Below are 14,080 nucleotides of genomic sequence, written 5' to 3'. Positions count from 1 at the left end.
TTAAGAAAGTTTGTGTCTAATCTTCTGGCACAGAGATTTACCCTCATGCCTTTTTACTTATGGTTTGATTTGTAGAATTGATTCGCACATAAATTTTCAGGAACCTATCAATCATAGATCTACAAATAGCTGTCATAGTATTTTGAGGTTTGGGCACTTAAATCCTAGTGTTGTCTTACTTTGCAGTCTTAGGTTGTGAATGGTCTCGTTCATAGGTTTCCTTGTGCCTGGTTGATAAATGGGAAAGCTTATGCTAATGGCAGACTGCAAAGGCTTCTCAGCCAGGACTTTTGCCTTCATGGAGAACAAAAATACATGAAGAATATAACTTTGGAAAACAAAGCCATCTTTGTGAATATGACATTCCATGCTCACCCTCGGTTTTTCACTCAAATCCACTTTAACATTGTCAGGATAGAAGTTTATTTCAATGGAGAGACTAGCCAACATGTCCCTTGTTATGAAATAAAGTCTAGTGGATGTGAGACTCAGAAGGTGAACATTTCTAGATTTTTCTCTTAGTTTGGGAAAACTTGTGAAACTTTCTGCATAGGGGTCCTGGTTAGGGCTGAAGAATGTGGGCACAGTGCAGGTTTGTGGCCCAGGTTTTGAACCACTAGGTAAGGATGAGACCTCACAATGTGCAGTCTTGATGTTTGCAGGAAATTGGTTCTTTCATAAACAGTAATAATGAATAACATGACTTAAAATAATATGATGTTCAGGCAGCAGAAGACTTAGACATTACTTCTAAATAAAATGGATTCTCACCTTCTTGGGGTACCATTTTTTTATTGAAGTGTAGTCACTTTACAATGTTGTGTCAATTTCTGGTGTACAGCAGAATGTTTCAGTCGTCCACGTCCATACATGTATTTGTTTTCAGATTCCTCTTCATTATAGGTTATTACAAGATATTGAAAATAGTTCCCTGTTCAGTGTACCATTTTTGCTTTACTCAGATTGGGCTGGGAAGGCTGAGAAGGAGGAGCCCCGTTTGTTTCCAGGACTTGCTGGTCCCGGGCACTTGGCCTGGTCGCTCAGGGGGAGGGCTATCCCGCAGGTGACAAGGGCCTGCCTTTTTATATCACTGACCTGGTGCAGTCGGCATTGGAATCTCGGGCTCTGTCTGTCTAGTCCAGTTATAGCCAAAACAGCTAATCGCTTAATTGAAATGATTCAACCAAATGGGCTGTGCAGCTAAAAACGGTCAATTCTGCAATCCATATGATTGACTGATTGTCCTTTTAGACCTTTGAGAAGGAGATTTTAACAACTGGAAATTTTCCAGGCGTTCTTTTTCTTTGTACCCATTAAGCTATCAAGCACTTTGTCTCTTGAGATTACCCAGATAGGCGTGAAGTTCTTTCGGTCTTATGCAGCCCTGCATGATTTAATCTTACACTTACATGGAAAATGCTTTTGCAAAAATACAAATAAATCTCTTTGAAACATACTCTAATTCATACTTGTTTAATTTCTCTAGATGCAGAAGCAAATGCCGTGTGTGAAATTGTCCACGTAAAGTCGGAGTCTGAAGGGAGGCCAGAGAGGGTCTTCCACCTATGCTGCAGGTGAGTCTGGAGCCGTGGAGTGTGGACCGTGCCGCCCCGAGGGAAGGGTTGTGACTGTGCTCAGCGTCCCACAACCCCCTCTGGGTTTCTACAGACTGGCTTGTGCATCCTTAGATGCTACATCCTTTTCTTGTACACTTGAGAAATTATTTCACCCTTATTAAGTAAGAGTTATTGGATAAATTAAACTGATTTCATCAGAATGTAGGCAGTCACCTGGTTAATTTATTATCTTTCTAAGAGGAAATCGGAGTTTTCATATATATTCAACATACAAATGAGAGATTTTTTTCCCAGATGTACATTTGGTGGGTTAGAAGGACCTGGTTGTCTTACAATATTTTGCATTGGTGTTTGGATCCATTGTTTATACTGTACATCCCTGAGGTGCAGCAGGTGGAGAGTCAGCTGGGAGGAGGCTGACAGTGTGCGCCACTGCCGCTGGGCCCCCTCATCACGTACAGAAACTTCAGCCCAGAGAGGCTGGCTCACGTTCCTTGGGTTCGCCCACAGATCTTGAGCAGAAGCGGAGATTATAATGTGGGCTCCTACTTATTTCTTTGTGTTCACGCCCTCCGCTCCCTTCCCTCTCCCCTCCCCCTTCTCTTCCTCCTCCTCTTTGGGCTCTGTTTTGACGATTTGAGGTCTTTTCTCAAATGCAGCCAATTCTCTTTCTCTCTTTGGTGTTCTTGCCTAAAAATACCAACCTGGGCAGTCTCAACAGCCAACGATCTGATACACTTGCCTTTAAAGATGATCTGTATGCAATTATGCATTAATTTCATCATAAGTGCTCAGTAATGTATTCAATACTTACCCAATACCCCACACCATGGGTAGTATCCTACCAGTTGCCCACAAAAAAACCCAAAAACAGCAACAAACAACTCAACAGAATCAGTACTTTATGGTTGTTAGCAATACTCTGTGATGTTTTTGCTGGTATAGTAAGAAGGCACGTTCACCATGAACTGTGCTAAGCACCTTACATGCAGTATTTCCCTTAGTCAGACTGAGGTACAATTACTCCCTTTTACAAATGGTGCATCAAGGCTCATAGAGGGTGCTTTGCTTTTAAAACCTTATAGCCAATGAACATTGAGCTCAAACTTAGCAGGTTTGACACTCAGTAGGTTTGACTTCAAAGCCCACGTTTTGTGTTTCTGCATCTCCTCTTTGTGTTGGGTGACAGAGATCAATCAAGGCAGATCCCAAGAAGCTATCAGAACCAGAATTGGAATTTTTTTTTTCAGATAATCTACATGTTATTTGAGCACCATCTTTACTATCTATTTAGGCTAATCCACTTGTGGTTTTGTTGGTAAATCCGCAGGGTCCAATGAGCTTGTCCTTTGAGATGCCATATTCATTGTTAATAAGGGAAACCAGTACCTGGGTAAAGATACTGAGAATGTAACAAGAAAAATAACCCCGACCTAAGAAGCACTTCTTTTTTCCCTTTTTCTCCCTCCCTCCCTTCCTTCCTCTCTCTCTCTCTTTCTTTCTTTCTTTTTCTTTCTTTCTTTCTGTCTCTCTTTCTCTTTCTTTCTTTCCCTTCCTCCCTTCCTTCCTCCCTTCCTTCCTCCCTTCCTTCCTCCTTTCCTTCCTCCTTTCCTTCCTCCCTTCCTTTTCCCTCCCCTCCTTCCCTTTCTTTCTTTCTTTCTTTCTTTCTTTCTCTCTTTCTCTCTTTCTCTCTTTCTCTCTTTCTCTCTCTCTCTCTCTCTCTCTCTTTCTCTCTTTCTCTCTTTCTCTTTCTTTCTTTCTTTCTTTCTTTCTTTCTTTCTTTCTTTCTTTCTTTCTTTCTTTCTTTCCTTCTTTCTTTTCTTTCTTTCTTTCTTTCTTTCTTTCTTTCTTTCTTTCTTTCTTTCTTTCTTTCTTTCTTTCTTTCTTTTCTTTCTTTTCTTTCTTTTCTTTCTTTCTTTTCTTTCTCTTTCTTTCTCTTTCTTTTCTTAATTAGGACTTGGGAAGCTTTTCCAGTTCTTAACAGTGTAGCTTTAATATTTACATGTTGAGATGTGTCCTGAGAGGCATTGATATTTAACAGAAGGCCAAATCTAGAGGAGGCTAAAGACGTTGGACATCAGTTTTTAGGTGCGCCACAGAGCCTCGACAATCTTGTGGTTCCTTTGTCTGTAAGATATTTTAGAATGAAAAGCTCTACCTTAAGTACCAAGAGCAGAATCTGGCAACTTTGCGGTGCAGAATCTGTATCTCCATCAATTTGTTCATTAATGGGCTGCTCTGTCCCAGACCGACTGCAGGAGATGAACCACAAAGCATAAAGGGAAAGGAATATGCGTTCTTTATCCCCAGCGATGAAAACACTGCTCAGCAGTGAAGTTGGAGTGGTGGCCTCAGTTTTTAACCTTTGGTCTCCTGAGGTATTTGTTTGGCCGCACCTGGTATCAGAAGTTCGCCGTGTGTTGAGAATTGTTTCTCTAACACGTGTCCATCTTTCCATAGCTCCCCAGAGAGCCGAAAGGATTTCCTGAAGGCTGTGCACTCCATCCTGCGTGACAAGCACAGAAGACAGCTCCTCAAGACTGAGAGCCTTCCCTCGTCCCAGCAATATGTCCCTTTTGGAGGAAAACGATTGTGTGCGCTGAAAGGGGCCAGGCCAGCCATGAGCAGGGCAGGTACTGTGGGGATTCAGACGTTCAAGATCCCCGTCACCCCTACTCCACTGTAGGACTTGAGTGAGCTGACGTCCCTGTGGGGCGACAGTTAGATGTAGCCTCGTGGGGCGATAGTTAGATGAAGCCTCGTGGGGGGCTGACGTTGGAGTAGGTTCTTCCCTGGTGTGAGGGTCCCTTGCCTCCCTCCCATTGTCTACTCCTTTTTCCCTCCCTCAAGCTTTCCCTTCGCTGTTCACCTCCTTGTGGCTGGTGAGCTCCGTTCTCATTCGCCAAGCCAGGAAGGGAATGCCTTCTTTCTCTGGAGGGGCTGTCTTAGCCTGCTTGCCAAATGAGAGTCGCTGCTTTGCATGATAGCCAGCTTTGTCCAGCAAAAAGCGGTGTGTGATGTCTCAGCATCCTGAGAACATGGTGGCTTTGTGCTCCAGAAACACAGCAATGCCTGTTCTCAGTAAGGAGGCCATGTTTGGTAGACCAGATGATACATCTGATTTTACCCATATCATGTGCCTGCAACTTTGTTTTTACTTTCAGTGTTAATCTGGGGAGGCCTTGAGCTGCTATTAGAAAAGAAGAATCTAGAATTTAAATGGTCCCACAGTAAACATTCTTTTAGGACTCATTCTATCACCTTGGAGCAGTTAAAGATCAGTACTACCAACTGTAGATGGCATTAAAATCTATCTAGGAAGGAAGATATTTTTATTATAACACTTAGGTATTAATGACATCAAGATATTAACATTTTTATTACTCCTTTATTAAAAGGCAGTCTAGAATTTTGCAGGGAAGATTCCCATAAAAAAAGCTTCCTTTGCATTTGCCAAAAAGGCTTCTGACCTCTGTTTCAATTAATTTTCCACCTGTTCTCAGTTTTGTTGAGGAGGCATGTGGGGAACTGTGAATGGTTGAAGGGTTTCATAGATACAACCTACCTAGCTTGACAGGGTATATTACACTCTTTAAGTATCTTAAGTTTAACTAATGTTAATTAACTAATTAAGTTTAATTAGTATTACCTAATAATCTCTTCTCCAATCAGTTGATAACTGTTTATTGAAAACATAGTAAGGTGAACACCCAGCACTTTTCTGGGTTCACCAATGTATCTAAGTGTCTTGCACACCTCCCTGTCCACAGTTTCTCATGGGTTTCTCATGTAAAAAGCTTTGCTGATCCCTTTAGAGCTCACAGCAGAGAATTTCACCTTGGGATTGTTTCACCCGTTCCTTTTACTCACCAGGGATATTTAATTAGGATTGAGAATAGGTATCCCAACCTCAGGAAACCCCAGCTGTCATTGGGCAGGTTTTAGTTGCTAATCAATGAACCTAAAGTCAGAGCTGCATTCACGTTGAAACAAGCATTTTCAGTCTGTAGAACATTCAGAAGTTTTGCCACTGAGATCCCTTTAGAAAGAAAAGAAACAAAGTTGCTACAACCTATATCATCATCATGAACACCAAGAGAGAAAGCCTGTTGGCTTTGGCTGATTGGAAGATTTTTTTGCCTGATGGTTCATTTTTGGCTGAAGAAAGTCTTTATCACTCTGCTGTTGAAGCTCCTTCCCATGATCAGGCTCTTCATGTTACATGATTTAAAAATGGTGCTTGAGTGGGTCAGCATGGCACTAGCTAATCAGTCTTAACAACGAACAATGGCAATACTCAAAGATTGTCCCCTGGAACCCCATAAAGCTGGCTGGGTTATTAAGTTTACTTTTAAAAAAGGATAGATTCTATGCTTCATTATTCATTATCATGAATACCCAGCTAGTTTATTTCTCCTTCTGCTCTATTTGAATAGGACAGCAAAGGCAAATATCCTGCTGCACTTGGTCTAAAAGTGCTGTATGTCTGCGGTAACTCAATTACATATTTTTTTTGTTACATTTTCTTATGAAAATTTTCAGAAACATAGAACAAGTTTTATTTGTGGACATTCATACCTACCATTAACATTTTTCTATATTTTCATTATGACATATCTACTCATCTACCATCCATCAAGTCATCTTACTTTTGACCTACTTCAAGAATACAGATATTAGCATATTGTATCACTAAATACTTCAAATTGCAGATCAGTGACAAATATTTCTAATAGTCCAATTCTGAACTGAAGTGGTTCTAATAGAGTGATTGGAGAGAGCCAGGCTCCACTAAGGTGATGTTGAGATAGAACTGAACAGGAAGTTTTGCTTCTTCCTAATGGAGGAGTGGTCTTAGGTTTTTTGGGGTTTTTTTTTTCCTATTCTTTCTTTTTTCTCCCCATTTTTCCTGGAAATGATTTTCATTCCCCTTCTTGAATGAGAGTGGTGTCCATTTACTCCATGTCTTAAGATGACAGAACACTCAGGAATGATGATGGAAGCCCAGGGATCTGAGACAGAGGATGGTCAGAATGGGAGCCAGTTTAGACCATCATCCAGCTCACTGATCTTGTATCTGCTGGATGTGAAGTCAAGGTTACATTTGGCAGGAATTAAAAATAGTCATCTTACTTCTAGCAGCACTGAAGCAATTTAACAGGCTTTCAGGCTTAGGTTTCAGGCAAGCAGCTCCTCACTGGTGTCTAGACTCCTCCCTCCCACTGGAAAGCCCATGGTGCATTTCACTATCCAGCGAGAAGTGGCAGCATTTCCACGTGTGGTTAGCGAACGTGTGTGTGGTGGGATCGTTTGCTTTACTGGGTGGTGTCTTTTGTTTGTTTGTTTGTTTGTTTGTTTGTTTTTTAATAATTCTGGTTCCCTGGAGGGCAGTAAGGTGAAAATGAATTCAGAGATTTGTTTTTCTTAACTGTTAGTCACTTTATCTAGCACGTTGCCAATAGCTGCCTGTGGGTCGTATTATTTATTTCTCCTTCCACTCAGGCATCGGTATTTTAATTGCTTTGTAAAAGAGGAACTGGTGATACACGGAACAGAGTCAGGAGGGACTAAGGCTCACGTTTCCTGAGCCTCCCAGCTCATGTGGGGCTTTGTCAGAAAGAGGACTTGATATCTCTGAGACCCACTCTTTTCTGCTGATTCTCCAAAAATGATGCTGTGCCCTTAATGTAACTGCAGATCCTCAAGAAATGTTACATTCAGTTTTCCAGAAAGCCGTATAACTTGGACCAGTGTTTTTCCTTCCTTGATACTTCTTCTGGTGACTTCTACAAAGGACAGTGAAACTCTAAAATCGTCCCGCATCCTTACTAAATACCTATTCCAGCTAATTGACTCTCGACCAGCTCCTCGGGATCTTCGGAGCACTGTGCCTTGGGCCACGGTCAGAACTGAGGGCGCTAGGTCATCCCGAGATCAGTGGTTGACTTGACAGCAGCAGGAATCTGCATTACCTGTCTCCCAGGTGCACAGGGCAGAGAAGTTGATTATTTCAGAGGGAGTTGAATCCCCCTTTCCCCATAACCTACAACCCATCCATGTCCCCCCACCCTACCCCCACCCCCCGCCTACTTGCCCGTCCATTAGTGGCTGTAACATCCTCTTAGTCCAGACATCTGTGTGAGGTAAAGATTCCGAGACAGACTGATAAAATCCAGACTTTGATGTCCCAAGTGACATCTAGGCACTAAAATGCATATCCGTTTAGTCTTTATTTTCCTTTTCTTTTATTTGCTTTCTGGATTTTCATCTCACGTAAAGCCTGTGGGGGTTTTATTTTTTTATATTTTTGTGTGTGTGTGCAGTGTCCGCCCCAAGCAAGTCTCTTGGGAGGAGGAGGCGGCGACTGGCTCGAAACAGGTTTACCATTGATTCCGATGCCATCTCCGCCAGCAGCCCGGAGAGAGAGTCCCAGCAGCCGCCCGGTGGCGGGGACACTGACCGATGGGTAGAGGAACAGTTTGATCTTGCTCAGTATGAGGAGCAAGATGACATCAAGGAGACAGACATCCTCAGTGACGATGATGAGTTCTGTGAGTCGGCGAAGGGCGCCGCCGCCGACGGAGACCTCCGGGAGCGGCTTCAGGCCGCCTCCATCAGCCAGCGGGAGAGAGGCCGCAGAGCCCCGGACAGTCACGCGTCCCGCCTGGCGCAGCTCAAGAAGCAAGCCGCCCTGCCGGGCATCAATGGAGGCCTGGAGAGCACGAGCGAGGAGGTCATTTGGGTTAGGCGTGAAGACTTTGCCCCCTCCCGGAAACTGAACACTGAGATCTGACGGTGTCACGGTCCCCTTAGAGCCTGTGTAGATACGCCTCCCGCGCGGCCCTCGCTCCGCCCCGGCCCCGGCCCCTGGGATGGGGGAGAGCGCTCCCCCAAGTCGCAGTCTTGCACACACCGTTCTGGCAGCTGGCTTTGTTCCGAAGCCTCCTAGCCACCCAACTTCGTCATTTCTAACGTCAGAGAGAATTGTTCAAGAATCGCAAATAAGCTTGAGTCCTATCTCCTGTAGATTACTAAGGGCTTTTATTTATTCTCGATTAATCAGGGCCTGAAGAATTAAAAAAGAAAGACAAAGAAAAAATAAAAGCGATCCTATAGCACTGGAAAACGAATTACCCCCAGGAGTTTAAGTATATACAACAGATTAGCTTAAGGGATAGCACACGAAAAAATAATAAAGACTATCTGAAATCAATCCAGGAGCCATCTCCTAGTTGGGGAAACAAAACAAAACAAAGCAACTGTACAGCTTGCAGTGTTCTCTTTTCTCTCTTAAATGTCTGAGAATATCTGTGTATTTTAAGAATGTGTGAGGAGAGGGTGGAGATTTATGTTTCGATGAGCCTTTTTTCGTTTTGTTTTTTTTTTTCTCTTCTGTTTCGGTCTATGGCTGGTCTTACTCGATGTCAGTGTTCGGAAGTTCTAGTTTTGCATAGAATTATAAAGATGCCAAACTCTTTGAAAAGAGATCCAAATTTATCACTTAAAAAAAAAAACACTATTTTTTGTATTTTACCTGAGATGCTGGGGCACAAACAGAGGAGACTTTTACAGTGTTAGTGTAACTCTGAGTCTAAAAAATGAGGATTTTACCTTTTACAGAGAGAGTGAGGCATGGTGATTTTATATTTATATATGAAAGGCCAACAAAATACTTAGGAGAAACTTTTTTTCCCAAGAAGCAGTTTTTTTTTTTGTTTGTTTGTTTTTAATGTTTGAATCTCTGAGATGGGAGCTTGGTTGGATTAAACATGACACTGGAATGGGCAGTGTGTGTGTCTGTTGCACATGGCGGGGGAGGGGGACTCTGTCTCATGAGAGTGAGACATTGTCATGACGATCATTGGTCTTCCCATCAAAGTTACATCTTCATCCATAGGTTACATGTCCCTTCCCAGGCAGTCCATAACTGAATCTCTTAACAAAACAACCTCTTCAAAAACATTTCTTGTGTTTAACACTTTCTTCATGCCGACAAACAGGGTAAGCATGCTAAAGATCTAACGTTCTAAACAGATTTCCAAATAGGAAGAACAAAAACAACTTAAAGCACTTTCAAATTTTTTTTAAAGGTTTATAGCTTTTCTCTTTTTTTCCCATTTCACAATGTCCACTTCCTAAGAAAGGGTTAAATAATATGAAAACTTTCTTTTTGGGGAAAATATCTATTTGGTGTTTGACACATCAGTAGGTACTTTAAAGACCTGAATTTTATAGTAGCTTTAGGAATTATATTTTATAAAAATCAGTTCTGACTTTATATTTCCAGACAATAGAGAGTTCAGAACGTCATGCTCTTGTGCCCCTGCTTGCTTTAGCTTTACCTGCTTTTCCTTCCTCTGTTCCTCCCCTTTCGGGTTTCCAGGGCTTTGAGCTTGATCTTTTGAGAGTTTTATTCTATTAAATTTTTGCTATATCTTCTGATTTTCTTAAAAAGCTTTAGAATGGTTTCTATACCCTTTGTATCACTGCATTGTTCCATATCATCTCCAGTTCGATTGTGTCTGGATGGAAAACCGAAGCAGCGGCTTCTAATAGTCACATTTACGAGTCCCAGTGCAACGGGTTCGTCTGAAAAGGCTGGAAAGTCTGGTGCTTGGAGAGGGTGCCATTGTCTCTTGTATATAAGGTCATGACGTGTCTATGTCAAAAGTTCTTATATATTTCTTTTATAAGCTGAAAGAAGGTCTATTTTTATGTTTTTAGGTCTATGAATGGAACGTTGTAAATGCCTGTCAAACAATAAAAACATTGAAAAGTGTCTGGACAGTCCTGTACCTTTTTAGTGGGAGGATGGGTAGGAACTGTTGGTGGGAACAAAGTATGTGGGAGAAAATTCCTGGGAATGCCCTTTTTTTCTCCATAAATAATTATCGTGATCATCAAAAGAAAATTGACTTGGTAGAGGCTGAAGTTCTGTTTGGTTTGGTTTGGTTTGGTTTTCCCTTAATGGAGGCACTCGGGGTTGAACCTAGGACCTCATGTATGCCAAACAAGCATGCTGTCTACCACTGAGCTATACCCCTATCTCCTGAAGTTTTTTTTTTTTTTTTAATTGAGGTGTATTTGACACATGTTAGTTTCAAGTACAAAACATAATGTATATATTGCAAAATGATCACCACCATAAGTCTAGTTAACATTTGTCACCATACATAGTTATCAGGAATTTTTTCTTCCTGTGATGAGAACCTTCCAGATCCATTCTTCTAGCTAATTTCAAATAATATGCAATACAGTATTATGAGCTACAGTCACCATGCTGTACATTTCATCTCCATGACGGGTTTACTTTGAAACTTTGAAACCTCTTGCTGTCCTTCACCCCTTTTGCTCATCCCCCACCCAGCTCAGGCAACCACCAGTCTGTTCTCTATATCCACGAGCTCAGTGTCTTTTGTTTTTTGTTTGCTTTTTAGAGTACACATGTAAGTGGGAGCATACGGTAGGTATTTATCTTTTGCTGTTGGTAGAGCTTGAAGCTTTAACAACAACAACAACAAAAGACATTATAGTTTCTCGGCATCTTGGTCTACTGATTGGAGTACAGGAAATAGCACAGATGTGAATCTGTACCCATACTGAGCACTCTTTTCCAGTCTCCTGCCCCCTCCTGGTGGGAGCAGGCTGAGGGTTGTCAGAGGAAGTACTGGGGTGTGAAATGCAGAGCTTAGACTGGCCTGGGAAGTAAGCTCTTGAATCCAGGGTCTGCCTCCATATTTGTCCCTGAGAGTCTTGCTGCCTGCAGACTCACAGAAAGGGTAGATGCAGTCTTGGGCTGCCTTACCCTTTTAGTGTCCCCTTCTTACACCTCTCCAACCTAACTTGGACTGAGCCTTCCCCAGTCACAGTTGACCCCACCCACAACTGCCCTCCAGGTGAACAAGCTTTCTCATCCTGCACTCCCCAGACTGGGAAAGCTCTATCGAGTGCCTTGCTCCTCAGTGTGGTTCATGGACTAACAGCATCGACATCAGATCTTAGGAGTTTGTTAGGGATGCAGAAACTAGGGTTCCACCCAGACCTACAGGAACCTGCGTTTCAACAAGATCCCCAGCTGATTCATCTGCGCGTTCAAGGTTGGGAAGTGTTGATTTGGTGGTCTCTGAACTCTTTGATGTTGAACGATGATTTGGAACAAGTACCTTTTTAAGTACATTCAGGCTCTGCTACACCAGTATGTACATTTGGAAATACAGAAAGATTTCTTTATGTATCCATTGTATTCCTTTGGGGAGATGAGTGAAGCCAGCTTGACACCTGAGGAAATGATCCCAACATTTTGCACCCAGTATAAGTCAGATTTAGGCACTTGGGGCTGCTTTCCTGTCCAATTTCTGAATCTGTCAGTGTGGAGAAATTGAGTGCTTGAAGTCAAGCGTACAGAAATAACCGTGCCTTTTTACCTGAACTTAATTCTTTTCCGGGCTTGCATCCCATCGGACTGGCAGAAAATGCCCTCAGTTCACCCTTCTCTCGCTGGTTGTCAAGATTTGGGGGTAATTGGGGGGTCCTCCCTCCAGTCTCAGAGTCCATAAATCCACTGAGGTCGCTATAGCTATGACCATTGTCCTTGTCATTGGGGGATGTCCTTGTCAATGTCCGTGGGCTCGCTCAAGTTTGATGGTGGGCTCTCCAGTGTTTCCTTCTGCCCAGCTCAGCTCTCCCACCTCTGCAACCAGGTCCCCTGGCATTTTGTGTCCTCCCTGGGGTGTTGCCAAGGATGCCTTGCCCAATTGTCACTCCTTCCATCCTTCAGACCTCTCCCTTCTGCCTGCATCCCCAGCCAGTGCATATGACTTTCTGTGTGTGGGTGAGTGTGGGTCACGGGGGTGGGGAGCAGAGTAGGCAAGCCCTTATTTTTACCCCAGAGTTTTTGTTGATACTCAAATTTTACCCAAGTCTTCCAGGCACTTTCTGCTTTTCGTCTGGCTACAAACCTATCCTGGAGTAAGGAATCCCTGTGACTGTCCCTTCTTAGAAGAAAGGTAAGTATTGGGCAGGTAGGGAAGAGGGAGCAATGAAAATACAGGGAGAATAATAATAATAAAAATACTCAAAATATTCAGCCACTCATTTATAAAATGTGTGCGATCAGAACTGCAGTATCACATTCTCCACAGGATTCTCTAAATCAAAGATGTCATTGTTTGTAGAAAAACCAAGGAATACTCAAAAGACAAATTGTGAATGCGGAGCTCTGTAAACCCCATCTGCACACGGAGGCTGTTGGTAAATTACCAGCTTCTACTGCCTGAAGCAGAGGTGGAAACCTCCCCAAAACATGTCCCTGGATCACTCTGTTTACCTTGTCCTCCCTGTTATAACCTGCTCCTCCTGATACCAATAGAATGTCTTTATTAAATACCACTCGTCTACAATAGGTTACTCTGGTCTATCCCACCATTTCTACAGTATGAAGCAACTTGTAGCCTATAAGTTATCCTGTTGAGTTAAGGCAGTGTCTGCCGTCACCCATGTCTGCCACCTCAACCATGTGCTCAGTGCAAAATGATGGATGGACAAGTCCTCGTCACCGCTTTTAACGGCAGACTCAGTGTGGGCTGGTGGTTTCTGACTGGTGGGCAGTAGGTCCTCTGCTGTTGTCTAGTGGTTTGGGATTATTATCCACATGCACACGTAGAATTATCTGAACCGTCAACCGCTCCCAGGTAGGGGAGGCATGATCCTCTTTGTAAAACCTAAATCCATGGTCCTTAATATTTGAAAACTCAGGAGCCACTATAGAATGTGGCCCTATTTTCCATATTTCAATGTGCTCCACCCCCAGGCCAAACCAAAATGAGTTTTTAAGCCAGTGGGACCCTAACAGAGTTGCAGTCGTCTTTCTGAGCCTCATCTCCATCCTTTTTGGCTTCAGGACTTGGTCTGTTTTTCTGAGAGTCATTTGAGTCTTCCTGGTCTGTTCCCAGGAGCTCCTTCTTCGTTTCTGATTTCGGTGTCTTCATCTTAAACAGGACATCCTGTGTTCTGTTGTGTTCTGCTCTGTGCTTGTGTTTTCTGCCTAGTGTCATTGTCTTGAGGTTTAGACATGAAGGGTTGGTTGATTATTACACCTTCACTTTCAATCAAGATGTTACCATTTTGGCTTACTCTTTCCTGACTGCTCCTTGAATACACGCACGTGTGCAAACACACACACGGTGGGTGCGTACTATTTTATAATTAACTCATTATTTTATTAACCTGATTTTTAGCCTTTATGATGCAAATCATGGGATGTTTTTCTATGACATTATGAATAGGTCTATGTCACTCTAAGTCATAACTACATCGTAATCCATCTTAATACACGGACCGTAATTCACCATAACTCACACATCCAATTCCCTGCTGCTGGACATTAAGAATTCATTCTACTGCTTACCATTACAAAAAAACACTGTGAACATGCATATTGTATATTCTTTGTGCATGGGTCCAATTAAATCCTTAGAGCCTGGTCACAGAAATGAATTTGGGTG

General features: G+C 42.7%; 1 protein-coding gene across 5 annotated transcripts in view; it reads left to right on the top strand.

Moving 5' to 3' along the window:
• The window catches only part of TIAM1 (TIAM Rac1 associated GEF 1), a 188,861-nt gene extending 178,505 nt beyond the window's left edge, over positions 1-10,356 (top strand). For all 5 annotated transcript variants that reach the window (XM_064496754.1, XM_064496763.1, XM_064496757.1 and 2 more), the window contains 3 exons: positions 1,487-1,574; positions 4,038-4,210; positions 7,901-10,356. In XM_064496754.1, the coding sequence (XP_064352824.1) occupies positions 1,487-1,574; positions 4,038-4,210; positions 7,901-8,370 (731 nt within the window). In that variant the 3' untranslated portion in view covers positions 8,371-10,356. The remainder of the gene's footprint in view (positions 1-1,486; positions 1,575-4,037; positions 4,211-7,900) is intronic.
• Positions 10,357-14,080: the final 3,724 nt, after the last annotated feature.

Source organism: Camelus dromedarius, chromosome 2 (assembly GCF_036321535.1).
Source record: "Camelus dromedarius isolate mCamDro1 chromosome 2, mCamDro1.pat, whole genome shotgun sequence".
In the NCBI taxonomy this organism is placed as follows: Eukaryota; Metazoa; Chordata; class Mammalia; order Artiodactyla; family Camelidae; genus Camelus; species Camelus dromedarius.
Note: the sequence above shows the minus strand (reverse complement) of the source record. Positions and strands in the feature narration are given on the sequence as shown.